Below are 17,575 nucleotides of genomic sequence, written 5' to 3'. Positions count from 1 at the left end.
TTGGCTGCTGCAGGATTCCGGAAGGCTCTCTGTAAAGGTGGGTTCCTCAGGGAATGTCTCAGCTTCAATCCCGGGAGCATTAGCCAACTCCTCGGAGGAGAAGTGGAGGAGGTAAAGAAAGGTACAACCTATGGGAGGGGAGGAGGGATACGTGGGGGATGGACTGAGCAGGTCAGGTGGGAAAAGGGAGGAGAGGTCTTCAGACACACTCTCTACCAATCGTGTCCTCCGTCTGTTGTCACTCTCTACCAATCGTGTCCTCCCTCTGTTGTCACTCTCTACCAACCGTGTCCTCCCTCTGTTGTCACTCTCTACTAACCGTGTCCCCACTCTGTTGTCACTCTCTACCAATCGTGTCCTCCCTCTGTTGTCACTCTCTACCAACCGTGTCCTCCCTCTGTTGTCACTCTCTACTAACTGTGTCCCATCTCTGTTGTCACTCTCTACCAACCGTGTAGAGTCTGTTGTCACTCTCTACCAATCGTGTCCTCCTTCTGTTGTCACTTTGTTGTCACTCCCTCTGGGTCCAAGGCTCCAGAGTACCAGGGCAGATCATCCTCTCCATTCTCCACTCCCTCCTCTTCTCCCTCCTCCTCTTCTTCCCCCAGACCCACATCATGCAAGGCGTTCTCCAGTCCTATAATCCCATTCTCATCCATCTGGCTGTGGAAGTCCTCTTCTTCCTCTTCTTTCCTGTCCCCACCTTCCTTCTCATCCCCATCCCACCAGTCCACATCTGAGTCTATGGAGCTGTAGGGAGAGGGGTGTTGAGGAGCAGGGGTCCAGAACAGAACCCGCCCTCTGGTCTCCATCCTCTCTCTCTGGTTCTCTCTCTCAAGTCTGACCTCTAGCCATAGGCTGCTCTGGTGCTCCTCTGAAGCCCACCTCCCACAGCCATGGCTCAGAATCTAGCCTTCTGGACCTGGCTGTAGGTCTGTTCTTATGGAAAGCTTTGTCATGGGGGCACTGGATACCCTGAAACCAAATGCAGTAATATTACAGGATTAGTGAGGGAAGCCTAACTCACTTTGCCCAGTACAACAAGTTTCAAATGCAAGCACACACATATTCACAGGTTGCATTATAAATGTTGCCCTTTCCCCTACATTGGGCACTACTTTTGACCAAGGACTTTAGGGAATAGGGTGCCATTTGGGATGCTCCCACAGACACACGGTAATGCTGCGTACGCACCAACATCTGGGGAAAGTCAAGTGCAGCATTATACCACTGCATCCCTACTTCTCTGAAGACAGATGTGACTTCACTACACTGAAAACTGCAGGCCATATTTGAGGCAGTAAGGCCGTCATTCAATCATTTGATGCAGAACACAGAGCTAATGAACTGTGATTAAAGAGCAAGGAAATGAACAGTCTGTCTTCATCCTCATACACAGCTGCTCCCTACTGTTAACATGGAAGCATCTTAATTAACAGATAATCATGTGTCACTCCTTCAGTATGCCCAATATTTCATGCTTACGTAGGAGGGCTTTTTCTCTCTCTCTCTTTAAACATTTTTGGGGGTTAATGAGACAGACTATAATATGGGGAGACAGATTAGAGAGAGACAAAGGGTAGGAACAGGGATTGAACCCCGGTCTCCCAAGTCTGTGTTTAGACCATGTGACCTGCACAAAAGAAGGGCTTTCATACAGGAGAGGGGAATGGGGATATTAATTCCTAAAGGTAATCTTAGAAGAAATAAAGATCCATGTTTCAGTTTCAGTTAAACTATGCATATTATGAAGATCAATTGATTTATCAAATTGAATTGCTCAGTTTTGAGAGATATTGCATATTGCTATTTAGGCTAGCAATGGGAACACATCTGGGGTTCATATCAAGATAAAATTATTTTTTGACGTCATGGAGTCTTTGGCTGTCACCATAGCAACAGACAACACCAAACCCTGCCTTACTGAGCTCAGAGAACAACAGGCCTCAAAGCTGCACTTCTTATCTCTACCTTCAGCCAATCAGCATTCACACAGCATTGACTCATGGACAACAAAAAAAGCATGGAGAGAAGACAAATGAGAGAAGTTTCTGGGAGTTTGAGTGGGAAGCAGCTATAGACTCATCTGTATGAGTGACACGTACCTCCTCACCCTACTGCAGTGCACTTTCATGCACTTCAAAATACCTCACACAAGAATATAAACATTCTACCTGTGAATGGAACAGAATCTATTAGGATAACAAATCAGTTTTGCAAGACACAAAGACCCAGAAGTGTTTGAAGAATATATTGTCACATCCAAAAGTGTAGTTTTGAGATATGAATATTCAGATGTTGTATGTTGAACAAATGTGAAAATGTGCATTTCAGAATCTAGAAAACACTATAATAGGGTCTTACAGGAGGCAAATGGCCAATTTCATCATGATTTAAAAAAAAAATGGTTTGTGATACCAATGTAAAAAGCATGTTAAGCATCCTTCCTCTCAATGAAGTTGCTATGTGAGATTTGCCAGAACAATCTGAGACGCCAGCAGACTCATATAGCCCCTCTGCCCTCATTTCACACGCACATGTATGGAGAGTCTCTCTCCACAGAGGAGAAGAGGCAGCTGGGCTGACGCAGCATGCATCTAAACTGAGACAACTGGGAAAACACAAGCACTTCAGGCAGATAAACAACTTCGGGGCATTTTTCTATGCTAATTTCAGATCCGGGACATAGTTCATTAGTGAATATCAGACTTATTTTGATGTAGCCTAGATAAGTTGTTTAGTTTGTATGCATCCTATCTTAAGTAGGAATATAAATTGAAACTGTAGGATCATATCTTTGATACATTGATTAGGCTAGTATGCACATCTTCACTCGTCAATAGAGCAATATAGCCATTCTGTTGATTGTAAAGCATAAAGAAGGTGGACTCACCTGTTGCTTAAATCCAAGCGACGTGTCCATACAGCCCTGAAACCATAATCCAAGATTTTATGTGGTCAGGCTGGGGTATTAAACCGTGTGGGGTTTACCTACAGTGCACAGACAGACAGGGCTGATCTGTTGAGCACACCCACTAGTACCTCTCCACAGGAGCCCCACAGAGCCACACTGACATCTAGGCCACTCCTTGGGGTGCCAGGGGAGCTGTCTCTCTTTGAGACTGGGATGACGGGAGCTGCCAAGCTAGGCTAATTAACGCCCCTGCCAGCTTGGCTCTCCGACGACGACAGACTCCCAACCCTCCCTCCCATAGCTGTCAGGACAGACATCAACGGAGCCAAAAGCAACACATTTCAGTTTTGTTAGGCTGAAGACGAGAATTCTGATGATTCTATGAATCTATTTGAAGCCTCAGGATATCACTCAAGCTGAGAGAGAGCCCAGTCCAGTGAATATTAGCTAAGATGACCTGCTAAATATCTAAGCAACATAGGCTAATCTTCTTACGAGGCAAGGGGGAGAGATAAGGATGTGCAGACAGTCACAGAACAGAATTAGTTGGGTGCTCATGCTAGGGGAATGACAAACAGGCCTGGGCCTAGTGCTGTGAATAATGCTCAAAGTTTTAACTTAGCAAAACCAAAGTTAGGGGACCACAGTAGTTTAGGTGACTAATACCAGGTCAACTTATTACAAAAAATTCCCAGGTCTCCAAACTGCCTACCCACAAGATTTTCCATCCTGACAACATGCTATATCAGTTAGTCAAGGTTGATCAATGTTTAGTGAGCCGACGACAACAGTCCCACTGATGCAGTGAAACTAGGAGAAACATTACAGGGCGTCAGTGGTTCCTTGACTCCACTGGGGTAAAGCACACAGAGGCTGCCCAAGAGAGCCCATCAGACTTGTCAATTGCTCATACTTGTGTAGTAACATTGTAAAAGGACTATGTAACAACAAAGTAATACATAGATACTACTAATGTACAGTATGACATTTTTACATAACATTTTAGGAATAGCTTTGCATAGCACAAAGGAGTTGGGAGGTTTTATCACACAAACCCCCCCCCCACACACACACACACACACACACACACACACACACACACACACACACACACACACACACACACACACACACACACACACACACACACACACACACACACAAGAACACTACAGATTCTAAACTTACCTTGTGCTTCTTAGGTTATATCATCCAAGGCAGTCGTAGCAGGAATTCAGAGAGACAGCGAAATTGCAGCATCGGCAGACTTAAAAGTAGCATGCCTTAGTTGCCTTGAGAACTGCTTACAAAAAAAGACTCACCCCAATGTCACCAAGCGACCATGCGGTGCATGGCAAAACATGACTTCACTCAATGCCACCTGAGTAAACAAAAAGACTGAGCTATAGCTAGGTTCAGTTTCAATTCAGTCACTGACCATAGCAAAGAGTATACAAAGAGTATCTTTATCTTAAAACCTGTGCTATAATATCTACATCTATTCTGCCTATTTATCTATTCTTTCTCGGGCATGAACGCACTCTCCAAGTCGCTCCAAGTCCCGAAAAATCTGTATTTGAATTCCCACCACTCTCTATTTTAAATGTATAGTCAAAACTTATTAAAAGTAGATTACAGCTAATTCATGGTTAACGCAAATTAACTGGGTTGTAATACCTGATCGTGGACAATAATGTAAATCTATCAGGAAAAAGGTGAAAGAGTATTGTTGGATAATTCTTCTGTTCTCGGGGCATGGCACAAATTTTCAAAGCTAAATGTTATCAAGAAACCAAGCAATAGAGCGAAGTACCAATTGGTTCGCTAGGGGGCAGGACTTTCTGACTGATTTTTATTATGTATTATTTATTATGTAGACATAATAATATAAAGTTTCTATAATTTCTATAATCAGCATATTATAATAATTATCAGAATTATGTATCAACACCAATGATGTGTATGGGTTAATACATATCATTCATTGATTATGACTCAAATGATAAAGGGGAAAATACAACTGTTCAGTATCACTTCATCAACATGAGGTCGGCATTTTCTTATATTTTCAATGCCATGTATTATTGTTCCTCTAGATGGCACCCTTAGATGAATTACTGCAGAAACGTTCTGCGTCTGTTGTGTCTTTTATTCTACATATAATACATTATCAATTATTTTCCACATGAATGAAAACACCCATTATTCCCACACATTATGTGTATTAGTAAGGTTTGACTCCAAAAGCTGTACAGTCGCGTCTAAGACTGCTGATCTAAGATCAGGACCCGTAATCATAAAGCATCTCAGAGTGGGACTGCTGATCTAAGATCAGGACCCGTAATCATAAAGCATCTCAGAGTGGGACTGCTGATCTAAGATCAGGACCCGTAATCATAAAGCATCTCAGAGTTGGACTGCTGATCTAAGATCAGGACCCGTAATCATAAAGCATCTCAGAGTGGGAGTGCTGATCTGGGATCAGGACCCGTACTCATAAAGCATCTCAGAGTGGGAGTGCTGATCTGGGATCAGGACCCGTACTCATAAAGCATCTCAGAGTGGGAGTGCTGATCTGGGATCAGGACCCGTACTCATAAAGCATCTCAGAGTCGGACTGCTGATCTAAGATCAGGACCCGTAATCATAAAGCATCTCAGAGTGGGAGTGCTGATCTGGGATCAGGACCCGTACTCATAAAGCATCTCAGAGTGGGAGTGCTGATCTGGGATCAGGACCCGTAATCATAAAGCATCTCAGAGTGGGAGTGCTGATCTAAGATCAGGACCCGTAATCATAAAGCATCTCAGAGTGGGAGTGCTGATCTAAGATCAGGACCCGTAATCATAAAGCATCTCAGAGTGGGACTGCTGATCTAAGATCAGGACCTGTACTCATAAAGCTTTATCTTGGCCAGGTCGCAGTTTCAAATGAGAGCTTGTTCTCAACTAGCCAACCTGGTTATATAAAGGTGGAAAAAAACGAAAACAATTCAGAGTAGGAGTGCTGATCCTGGATCAGGTCATTCATGTCCATGCAATCTTAGTTATTATAATATAGAAACTGATCCTAAATCAGCACTAAAACTCTGAGACGTTTTATGAATATGTAATCTTGTTCATGGAGATCTAAAAGGCTAAACTGATCCTAGATTAGCACTCCTACTCCGAGACACTTGATACATACAGCCCCAGGAATATAAGAATAAAGCTGAGGCCCCAGACCGGCATCTTCCACTGGGTGTCAATGGTGCTGCTATGGTCCTCCCCAGGAAGGGCTGAGGTAGAGGAGCCGAATACTAATGCAGTCTACAGCCAGTGATGGGGTTTCTGTGGCTAGTGGGAAAGGTGTGCCTGGTGCCAGTAACGTCAAGCCCTGGTGTCTCCATCCTCCACACTTAAGAGGCAGAACGATGACAAACCCTTCCATGGCTGGTTTGCTGACACAACTTAGACACGACAATTACTCAAAGAGCATGTATCTCCTCTGTGGGGATGTGTGTGTGTGTGCCTGTGTCAGAGAGAGAGTGGGGATGCCGTTTGTGTTTTTGTGAGTGAGTGTGTGTATTGAATGAGAGAGAAAGCTTATCTGGTAAAGAAAGAATGACGACAGAGAAAGAATGACGACAGAGAAAGAATGACGACAGAGAAAGAATGACGACGAGAAAGAATGACGACGAGAAAGAATGACGACGAGAAAGAATGACGACGAGAAAGAATGACGACGAGAAAGAATGACGACGAGAAAGAATGACGACGAGACAGACAGACAGACAGACAGACAGACAGACAGACAGACAGACAGACAGACAGACAGACAGACAGACAGACAGACAGACAGACAGACAGACAGACAGACAGACAGACAGACAGACAGACAGACAGACAGACAGACAGATAGATAGATAGATAGATAGATAGATAGATAGATAGATAGATAGATAGATAGATAGATAGATAGATAGATAGATAGATAGGAGGGAGAGGTAGGGAGAGAGAGAGATAGTAAACAGACAAGAAAACAGATACAGAGATTTAATCATAGGGTGAATGTTGCAAAATTCTTGTTACTTTCCAAAACATCTCAGATTTTCAAGACATCCTGTTTGAAAAAGTCACTGGAATTTTGCAACCAAAGGTATTGATGTTCATGTTATATTTCTGTATCGCTTGTTTGTGTATTGTTTGAGTATGGAACATTAGTAGCCTAGAATGTGTGTGTATGACTGTTTCTATGTTATTAGCTCACTGTATTGTCATAAACTCCGCACTGCCTGAGCACAAAGGCTTAGCAGAAAAAGGCACAGACAGCCAGGCAGTTCTTGTGCAGTTACCTTTACTGTCAAATTAAACACACTTTCTGTATAAATAGCATGGCTGTGTTCAACACTTGTCATTAAACTGTACAAGAGGCAGGCAAATCAAGAACGTTGAAGGGAAGAAAACAATAACACTAAAAACAACTTGTGCAGCTAATGGGGAGGCACACTCAGTGAGACAGAAATAAACAGTAGTGATTATCAGTAGACTCCAATAGGTTGTTATTAATATAACGTAAGATGCAGAGTGTACATTTTGCCTGCTGGGGGGGGCAAGGAGACCCACAGCTCCGCTAAAAACATTGACAACTGTGTGCCGTTTTCAAGGGATTGTTAAATAACTGTAAAATACTTGGCTGTCATATTATCACCTCTTAGCAATAAGGCACTACAGGGGTTTGTGGTATACTAATATACCACGGCTAAGGGCTGTATACTCAGTGTTGCGTTGTGCATAAGAACAGCCCTTAGACGTGGTATATTGGCCATATACCACACCCCCCCGGACCTTATTGCTTAAATAACTCTGATGATGGAGCTAAATGTGGAATAATGGGAAATGTGTAGTTCTGACTATATGCTCTTCAAGAGGTGATGATATTACAACCAACTAGTTATCAAATGTACTTAACAATCCCTTGAAAACGGCACGCAGTTGTCAATGGTTTAACTAAGGGGAGCTGGGGGTCTCCTTGCCCCCCAGCAGCCAAATTGAACGCTATTGTGACGTTTTATTGATAACAACCTGTAAGTAGCACAGGTTCATGTGTTTACTACATTACCAAAAGTATGTGGACATCCCTTAAAATTAGTGTATCTGGCTATTTCAGCCACACCTGTTGCTGACAGGTGTATAGAATTGAGCACACAGCCATGCATTCTCCATACACAAACATTGGCAGTAGAATGGCCCGTAATGAAGAGCTCAGTGACATTGAACGTGGAACCGCCATAGGATGCCACCTTTTCAACAAGTCAGTTCGTCAAATTTCTGCCCTGCTAGAGCTGTCCCGGTCAACTGTAAGTGCTGTTATTGTGATGTGGAAACGTCTAGCAGCAACAACAGCTCAGCCGCGAAGTGGTGGCCACATAAGCTCACAGACCTGGACCGCCAAGTGATGTAGCACGTAAAAATGGTCTGTCCTCAGTTGCAACACTCACTACCGAGTTCTAAACTGCCTCTGGACACAACATCAGCACAATAACTATTCGATGGGAGATTCATTAAATAAGTGTCCAAGCAGCCAAACACAAGTCTAAAATCACCATGTGCAATGCCAAGTGTCTGCTGGAGTGGTGTAAAGCTTGCCGTTCTCGCCTAGAATGGGTGTGTATGTGATAAATCACACTTCACCATCTGGCAATCTGACAAATCTGGGTTTTGTGGATGCTAGGAGAACACTACCTGCCCGAATGCATAGTGCCAAACTGTAAAGTTTGGTGGAGGAGGAATAATGGTCTGGGGCTTGGTTCAGGTTAGGCCCCTTAGTTCCAGTGAAGGAAAAACCTTAACGCTGCAGCATACAATGACATTCTAGACAATTCTGTGCTTCCAACTTTGTGACAACAGTTTGGGGAAGGCCCTTTCCTGTTTCAGCATGACAATGCCCTCGTGCACAAAGCAAGGGCCATACAGAAATGGTTTGTTGAGATCAGTGTGGAAGAACTTGACTGCTATACACAGAAACCTGACCTCAACCCCATCGAACACCTTCGGGATGAATCGGAACACTGACTGAAAGCCAGGCCTAATCGCCCAACATCAGGGCTTGACCTCACTAATGCTCTTGTGGCTGAATGGAACCAAGTCCCCGCAGCAATGTTCCAACATCTACTGGAAAGCCTTCCCAGAAGAGAGGAGGCTGTTACAGCAGCAAAGAGGGGACCAATTTCATAATAACCCCATGATTTTGGAATGAGATGTTCGTCTAGCAGGTGTCCACATAATTTTGGCCATGTAGTGAATGAGCAGAGGGGAGAGATACATTAGAATGACCAGTCTACGGCTGCATCCAAAATGACAACCTATCCCCTACACAGTACATTCGGAAAGAATTTAGATCCCTTCCCCACATTCTGTTATGTTACATTCTTATTCTAAAATGGATTCAATACTGTTTCTTCCTCATCCATCTACACACAATACCCCATAATGACAAAGCGAAAACAGGTTTTAAGAAATGTGTGAAAATGTATAAAAAATAAAAAACAGAAATACCTTATTTACATAAGTGTTTAGACCCTTTGCTATGAGACTCGAAATTGAGCTCAGGTGCATCCGGTTTCCATTGATCATCCCTGAGATGTTTCTACAACTTGATTGGAGTCCACCTGTGGTAAATTCAATTGATTGGACATGATTTGGAAAGGCACACACCTGTCTATATAAAGGTCCCACAGTTGACAGTGAATGTCAGAGTTAAACCAAGTCATGAGATCGAAGGAATTGTCCGTAGAGCTCCGAGACAGGATTGTGTCGAGGAACAGATCTGGGGAAGGGGACCAAAAAATCTATTCAACATGAAGGTCCCCAAGAACACAGTGGCCTCCATCATTCTTAAATGGAAGAAGTATGGAACCACCAAGACTCTTCCTAAAGCTGGCCGCCCAGACAAACTGAGCAATCGGGTGAAAAGGGCCTTGGTCAGGGAGGTGACCAAGAACCCGATGGTCACTCTGACAGAGCTCCAAAGTTCCTCTGTGGAGATGGGAGAACCTTCCAGAAGGACAACCATCTCTGCAGCACTCCACCAATCAGGATCAGGAGTGGCCAGACGGAAGTCACTCCTCAGTAAAAGGCACATAACAGCCCGCTTGGCGTTTGCCAAAAGGCACCTACAGGACCCTCAGACCATGAGAAACAAGATTTTCTGGTCTGATTGAAACCAATATTGAACTCTTTTGCCTGAATGCCAAGCGTCACATCTGGAGGAAACCTGGCACCATCCCTACGGTGAGGCACGGTGTTGGCAGGATCATGCTGCAGGGATGTTTTTCAGCGGCAGAGACTGGGAGACTAGTTAGGATCGAGTGAAAGATGAACGGAGCAAAGTACAGAGAGATCCTTGATGAATACCTGCTCCAGAGAGCTCAGGACCTCAGACTTGGGTGATCGTTCAACGACCCTAAGCACACATCCAAGACAACTCAGGAGTGGCTTTGGGATAAGTGTCCTTTGTTGGCCCAGCCAGAGCCAGGACTAGAACCAGATCGAACATCTCTGGAGAGACCTGAAAATAGCTTTGCAGCGACGCTCCTCATCCAACCTGACAGAGCGTGAGAGGATCTGCAGAGAAGAATGGGAGAAACTTACCAAATACAGGTGTTCCATGCTTGTAGCGTCATACCCAAGAAGACTCAAGGCTGTAATCGCTGCCAATGGTGCCTCAACAAAGTACTGAGTAAAGGGTCTGAATACTTATGTAAATGTGATATTTCCAAATTGCAAAACATTTCTAAACCTGTATGTTTTGTCATTATGTGTTATTGTGTGTAGATTGATGAGAGGAAAAAACGATATAATCAATTTTAGAATAAGACTATAGCGTAACAAAATGTGGAAAAAGTCAAAGGGTCTGAATACTTTCTGAATGCACTGTATATAGTGCACTGATTTTGACCAGCACCTTACAGGCCCTGGTCGGAAGTAGTGCACTATATAGTCAGCAGGGGGCCATTTGGGACAGAGCCCACATCTGTGTTGTTTCCAAGTACATGCCACAAGACAGGACACCTGCCTCTCCATCATATTCGCTGATTAATCACCCTGTCATTGGATTGGACTGATTCCTTTCATCATCTCTTCCCCTCTGAATTACTCTGTAATATGGGTTAAAGAGAAAGCCAGAATGTTATTAACATTAGATCCAGGGTCAGTAATAATAAGTAATCCCAATACATTTTTTTTTACTTTATTGAATTCCTCAAAGCCTGATATGACGTGGGGAGACAATTACGTTGGATGCCTGGGCATGGTTGAATGGCTTGGCATCAGAGTAGACAACTGACTGTATGTCTATAATATAATCACATTTATGTGGTGTAGTTAATGTGTTACTAAGATTGTTTGGGACATTTCAAGACATGTCATCGGTGTTTGAAAGAGTCCCTGTGTGTGGAGTCATGCCTGAGTCAGTGTGTGGAGTCATGCCTGAGTCAGTGTGTGTGGAGTCATGCCTGAGTCAGTGTGTGGAGTCATGCCTGAGTCAGTGTGTGTGGAGTCATGCCTGAGTCAGTGTGTGCAAAAAGAAAGTTCACTGTAGACATTACGCAAAGTCTCAGAGCATGTTAGAAGCAGAACGTGGATTGACCAGTGTGTGAGTATTTGTTTTTGTGTAATGTGTGTGTGTGCCTTTCCCTCTCTCCTGCATCAGGTCAACCTGTGTAATGTGTGTGTGTGTGTGTGTGTGTTTGCCCTTCCCTCCCCCTGCATCAGGTCAACCACTTTTGCTCTCTGATCCTTGCTCTGCATTCTCTGCCCATCTCCAGTGCAACAACGTAGAAACAACGTTAGACACAGTACACCTTCCTCTCATCCCTCTCTCTGAAGGGCTGTCTGTGTCATATGCACAGTGTAAAGACACGGCTCAGAGAACAAAGCCACCATTTCTGAAGCTATGCAATTCCTCCCAGATAGCAGTGTTTAATAGTGACTGCCTTGTGGATAGGAGTAGGACACACTCACACACTCCCACACACACGCTGAATGTTAAGCATTTGAGGTGGCATTGGCAGGGAATAGGGCAGTCTTCTCATGATTGTGTCTCATACCCTAAGTATGCATACAGAATACTATTGCATCCCAAATGGCACCCTATTCTCTATATAGTGCACTTCATTTTACCAGAGCCCTATCGGTCCTGGTCAAAAGTAGTGCACTATAGGAAAAGGGTGTCATTTGGGATGCTGCATAAATATACAATGATTGAAAAGATGGAAAATCTCTATTATCTGAATGGGGTGAACAAAGCACTTGTATGTTAATGGACATCAAGAGAAACCTGACTTAAACTTGATTGTTATTGTTGCTACATCAATAACTTATATCTGTCCCTTTCTCTGTCTGTCGTTCTCTCTATCTGTCCCTTTCTCAGTCTGTCGTTCTCTCTCTCTGTCCCTTTCTCTGTCTGTCGTTCTCTCTATCTGTCTGTCGTTCTCTCTGTCTGTCCCTCTCTCTCTGTCTGTCGTTCTCTCTATCTGTCCCTTTCTCTGTCTGTCGTTCTCTCTATCTGCCTCTCTCTCTCTGTCTGTCTCTCTCTCTCTGTCTGTCTCTCTGTCTGTCTCTCTCTCTCTGTCTGTCGTTCTCTCTATCTGTCTCTCTCTCTCTGTCCCTCTCTCTGTCGTTCTCTCTATCTGTCTCTCTCTCTTTGTCTGTCATTCTCTCTATCTGTCCCTCTCTCTCTGTCTGTCTCTCTCTGTCTGTCTGTCGTTCTCTCTATCTGTCTCTCTCTCTCTGTCTGTCGTTCTCTCTATCTGTCTCTCTCTATCTGTCTGTCGTTCTCTCTATCTGTCTCTCTCTCTCTCTCTGTCTGTCGTTCTCTCTATCTGTCTCTCTCTCTCTGTCTGTTGTTCTCTCTATCTGTCTCTCTCTCTGTGTCTGTCTCTCTCTCTCTGTCTGTCGTTCTCTCTATCTGTCTCGCTCTCTGTCTGTCGTTCTCTCTATCTGTCTCTCTCTCTGTCTGTCGTTCTCTCTATCTGTCCCTCTCTGTCTGTCGTTCTCTCTATCTGTCTCTCTCTCTCTGTCTGTCGTTCTCTTTATCTGTCTCTCTCTATCTGTCTCTCTCTCTCTGTCTGTCGTTCTCTCTATCTGTCTCTCTCTCTGTCCGCTATAATGCTAAAACTCCCCTGAATGGCACATGTACCGCTTCACTCTCTCTCCCCCTCCCTCGCACACCCCCTCTTCCTCCCCGAGAGGAAACAAATAATCCTCCACAACAACTACTGCACTTCTCAGTTCTTTCATTGGTCTCTCTCTCGCTCGCTCTCTCTCTCTCTGTCTCTCTCTGTGTCTCTCTGTCTCTCTCTGTCTTTCTCTCTGTGTCTCTCTGTGTCTCTCTGTCTCTCTCTGTCTTTCTCTCTGTGTCTCTCTGTGTCTCTCTCTCTCTCTCTGTCTCTCTCTGTGTCTCTCTGTCTCTCTCTGTCTTTCTCTCTGTGTCTCTCTCTGTGTCTCTCTGTCTCTCTCTGTCTTTCTCTCTGTGTCTCTCTGTGTCTCTCTGTCTCTCTCTGTCTTTCTCTCTGTGTCTCTCTCTGTGTCTCTCTGTCTCTCTCTGTCTTTCTCTCTGTGTCTCTCTGTCTCTCTCTGTCTTTCTCTCTGTGTCTCTCTGTGTCTCTCTGTCTCTCTCTGTTTCTCTCTGTGTCTCTCTGTGTCTCTCTGTCTCTCTCTGTCTCTCTGTGTCTCTCTGTCTCTCTCTGTCTTTCTCTCTGTGTCTCTCTGTGTCTCTCTCTCTCTCTCTGTCTCTCTCTGTGTCTCTCTGTCTCTCTCTGTCTTTCTCTCTGTGTCTCTCTCTGTGTCTCTCTGTCTTTCTCTCTGTGTCTCTCTGTGTCTCTCTGTCTCTCTCTGTCTTTCTCTCTGTGTCTCTCTCTGTGTCTCTCTGTCTCTCTCTGTCTTTCTCTCTGTGTCTCTCTGTGTCTCTCTGTCTCTCTCTGTCTTTCTCTCTGTGTCTCTCTGTGTCTCTCTGTCTCTCTCTGTCTTTCTCTCTGTGTCTCTCTGTGTCTCTCTGTCTCTCTCTGTTTCTCTCTGTGTCTCTCTGTGTCTCTCTGTCTCTCTCTGTCTTTCTCTCTGTGTCTCTCTGTGTCTCTCTCTCTCTCTGTCTCTCTCTGTGTCTCTCTGTCTCTCTCTGTCTTTCTCTCTGTGTCTCTCTCTGTGTCTCTCTGTCTCTCTCTGTCTTTCTCTCTGTGTCTCTCTGTGTCTCTCTGTCTCTCTCTGTCTTTCTCTCTGTGTCTCTCTCTGTGTCTCTCTGTCTCTCTCTGTCTTTCTCTCTGTCTTTCTCTGTCTTTCTCTCTGTGTCTCTCTGTGTCTCTCTGTCTTTCTCTCTGTGTCTCTCTCTGTGTCTCTCTGTCTCTCTCTGTCTTTCTCTCTGTCTTTCTCTCTGTGTCTCTCTGTCTCTCTCTGTCTTTCTCTCTGTGTCTCTCTGTGTCTCTCTGTCTCTCTCTGTTTCTCTCTGTGTCTCTCTGTTTCTCTCTGTCTTTCTCTCTGTGTCTCTCTGTCTCTCTCTGTCTTTCTCTCTGTGTCTCTCTCTGTCTCTCTCTGTCTCTCTCTGTCTCTCTCTGTCTTTCTCTCTGTGTCTCTCTGTCTCTCTGTCTTTCTCTCTGTGTCTCTCTGTGTCTCTCTGTGTCTCTCTGTCTCTCTCTGTCTTTCTCTCTGTGTCTCTCTGTGTCTCTCCGTCTCTCTCTGTTTCTCTTTTCCTCTTCCTGATTGCCATGACTTGCTCCTCATACCTGTTCAATTATTGGATAAAGTGCTTCTTCAAGTTCTTAGCATCAGCTCTCCATCAATCCACCGTGACTTCTGTCTGTTTGTGTGCTTGTGTGTTTGTGTGTGTGTGTGGTAAGATGGCATATCTGTTTGTGTGTGTGTGTGTTTGTGTGTGGTAAGATGGCATGTCTGTTTGTGTGTGTGTGTGTGTTTGTGTGTGTGTGTGTGGTAAGATGGCATGCCTGTGTGTGTGTGTGCTGGGCCACATGTGTTCTGGGAGTGTGTATCGGAGAGAGCTTCTGCAGCAGTTTCCTTTCCCAAATGCCTCATTACTACCTCTTAGTAATTACTATGTGACGCAGGCCCCTGCAAGCCCCTTGTGTAAACACAAATAGTACGGCTGACTAGCACTGCCAGAGAGGGCAATTAAAACACAATCATCTCCATTACTCTTCACTTGGGGACACATTTGCAGAAAAGGGACTTAACAGTACACTTTGAAGAATTCAACTTTTTAAGCATGTAAGATAGTAGGTTTCTATAATTCATAGATTATCTTTATGTATATATTGTATAGTATCTACATTTGTACATTTACAAAAACAAACTGTCATTGGAAAATGGTGTTTCCTCCTGCCTCTTCCATCTGCTGGATGGAAGGCTGGCTTGCGTCCCACCTTTTTCTTTATTTAGTGCACTACTATTTACCAGGGCACATAGGGTTCTGGTCAAAGGTAGTGCGCTATATTGGAATAGGGTGCTATTTGCGACACAGCCTGTGTCTCTTGCGTGTGCTGTTAGTCTCTCAGACTGACGCAGGTTAGTAGACACTGACCGCTAAATGACCACTAACTGACCGCTTCAGGAGTATATCTTCTGCCAGAGCTCTAGTGCTGATGGCATCATTGTCCAATTGTCCATTTGAGATCCACAGGATGAAGCCACTAGCCAACACAGATAGAGTGACAGTATATGAGATTGCCATAAACACATACAATAAGGTGTCCAGAGAGATGACTGCTGCAGGCAGTATCCTAAAAACCAAGGTCACAAGGATGGTGAAAGTCCATGAAAATCAGAAATCATGGCAACTTCTCAACTTAGAGTGCAACTGTGTCCGTGTCTTGCTTTGGGGTTAAAGCTGGAGGATGTTGAGGATGGTGAGGCCAAGTGACCAGATAAAGATTGGTAGATGAACCCATGTACAGAACAGTGTGTAGGACTATGCCGCTTTGCCCCCACAGCCAACCCTATCCTCTCCAGCTCTGTAGCCCCTGTCCCTCCTCCCTCCTTCCTCCATGATACTTCCTCCTACAGTGCCACGTTGAACTCCGTGACCAGGAAGTCCACGTGTTCTCTCTCTTTGGTCTTGAAAGCCTCAGCGATGAGGCGCGCTGCGTCCCTGTGCTCCCGGCCCCTCAGGGAAACCCCGTTTACCTCCAGGATTACCTGACCCACCTGTAGCTGCCCGCAGTTGTGTGCCGAACCGCCCCTCTGAGAGAGAGAGGGAGAGAGAGAGAGGGAGAGAGAGGGAGAGAGAGAGAGAGGGAGAGAGAGAGAGAGAGAGAGAGGGAGAGAGAGAGACCTAGAACATTTATTTGTGATAAAGAGAACACAAACAGACGACAAACACTCATTGGCACATCGTCACTGTTACAATTACTAATTAAACCAGGAAGCAAAAGGAACTTTTGTGATCTCATCTCTCACCACTGTTCCAGTCCCTCAGCTCAAATCAAATCAAATTGTATTTGTCACATGTTTTGTAAACAACAGGTGTAGACTAACAGTGGAATGTTTACTTACGGGTCCTTCCCAACAATGCAGAGAGAAAAATAGAAGAAAAAAACTAGAAAAGATTATAACACGATGAATAAATACACAATGAGTAACAATAACTTGGCTATATACACGGGGTACCAGTACTGTGTTGATGTGCAGGGGTACGAATGTATGGAGGTAGATATATACATATAGGTAGCCATCTCATTTGGAACGTTCACATGGACTGTGATGACCTGAGAGACTAAAGATACTACAAGAGTAAAACCAAAGATACTGGTAACTGACCCAAGATATATCACCGGCATCGTTTCCAATGAGAGCAAATTAAGCAGAGTGGGCAAAACCTAGCCTTATTTTAGCATGTATTTGCATAATTCCGTTAGGGAACGCCTTCTCTGTGAAGGCCTTCTCCTTCTTAACAACACCATTTTTTTGCAATTTTGGCAAAGGGTCAAGTCTACAAAACTTTGACTCTGTTCGTAACAGACTGTAGTTTTGGGAACAGAAAACTGTATTGAGATCGAATGTTTCATTGATGAGAAAATTTGCAGAATGTCAGCCAAGTTTCATCTAGCTCCATCTTCTCCCACTTTATTTTATTTATTTGTTATATCAAAAGTCAAAAGGGGGCTGGGGGCTGGGATTCTTTTTTATTTTGTACAAAATATATATAAATATAGCACAAAACACACATCACGACAAGAGAGACAACACAACACTACATAAAGAGAGATCTAAGACAGCAACATAGCAAGGCAGCAACACATGACAACACAGCATGGTAGCAACACAGCATAACAACAACATGGTAGCAACACAACATAACAACAACATGGTAGCAACACAACATAACAACAACATGGTAGCAACACAACATGGTAGCAGCACAAAACATGGTACAGACATTATTGGGCACAGACAACAGCACAAAGGGCAGGAAGGTAGAGACAACAATACATCACACAAAGCAGCCACAACTGTCAGTAAGAGTGTCCATGATTGAGTCTTTGAATGAAGAGATTGAGATAAAACTGTCCAGTTTGAGTGTTTGTTGCAGCTCATTCCAGTCGCTAGCTGCAGCGAACTGAAAGGAGGAGAGACCCAGGGATGTGTGTGCTTTGGGGACCTATAACAGAATGTGACT

The 17,575-nt window shown here is 44.3% G+C and overlaps 1 protein-coding gene across 1 annotated transcript in view; it reads right to left on the bottom strand.

Annotated features, from left to right (window-relative positions):
- Window positions 1-7,232: 7,232 nt before the first annotated feature.
- LOC110523501 (whirlin) overlaps window positions 7,233-17,575 on the bottom strand; it is a 163,652-nt gene continuing 153,309 nt past the window's right edge. The window contains exon 12 of the mRNA XM_021602252.3: window positions 7,233-16,140. Within this exon, the coding sequence (XP_021457927.3) occupies window positions 15,958-16,140 (183 nt within the window). The 3' untranslated portion in view covers window positions 7,233-15,957. The remainder of the gene's footprint in view (window positions 16,141-17,575) is intronic.

This window comes from Oncorhynchus mykiss, chromosome 5 (genome assembly GCF_057628025.1).
Source record: "Oncorhynchus mykiss isolate SJ-2025 chromosome 5, ASM5762802v1, whole genome shotgun sequence".
Taxonomy (NCBI): Eukaryota; Metazoa; Chordata; class Actinopteri; order Salmoniformes; family Salmonidae; genus Oncorhynchus; species Oncorhynchus mykiss.
Note: the sequence above shows the minus strand (reverse complement) of the source record. Positions and strands in the feature narration are given on the sequence as shown.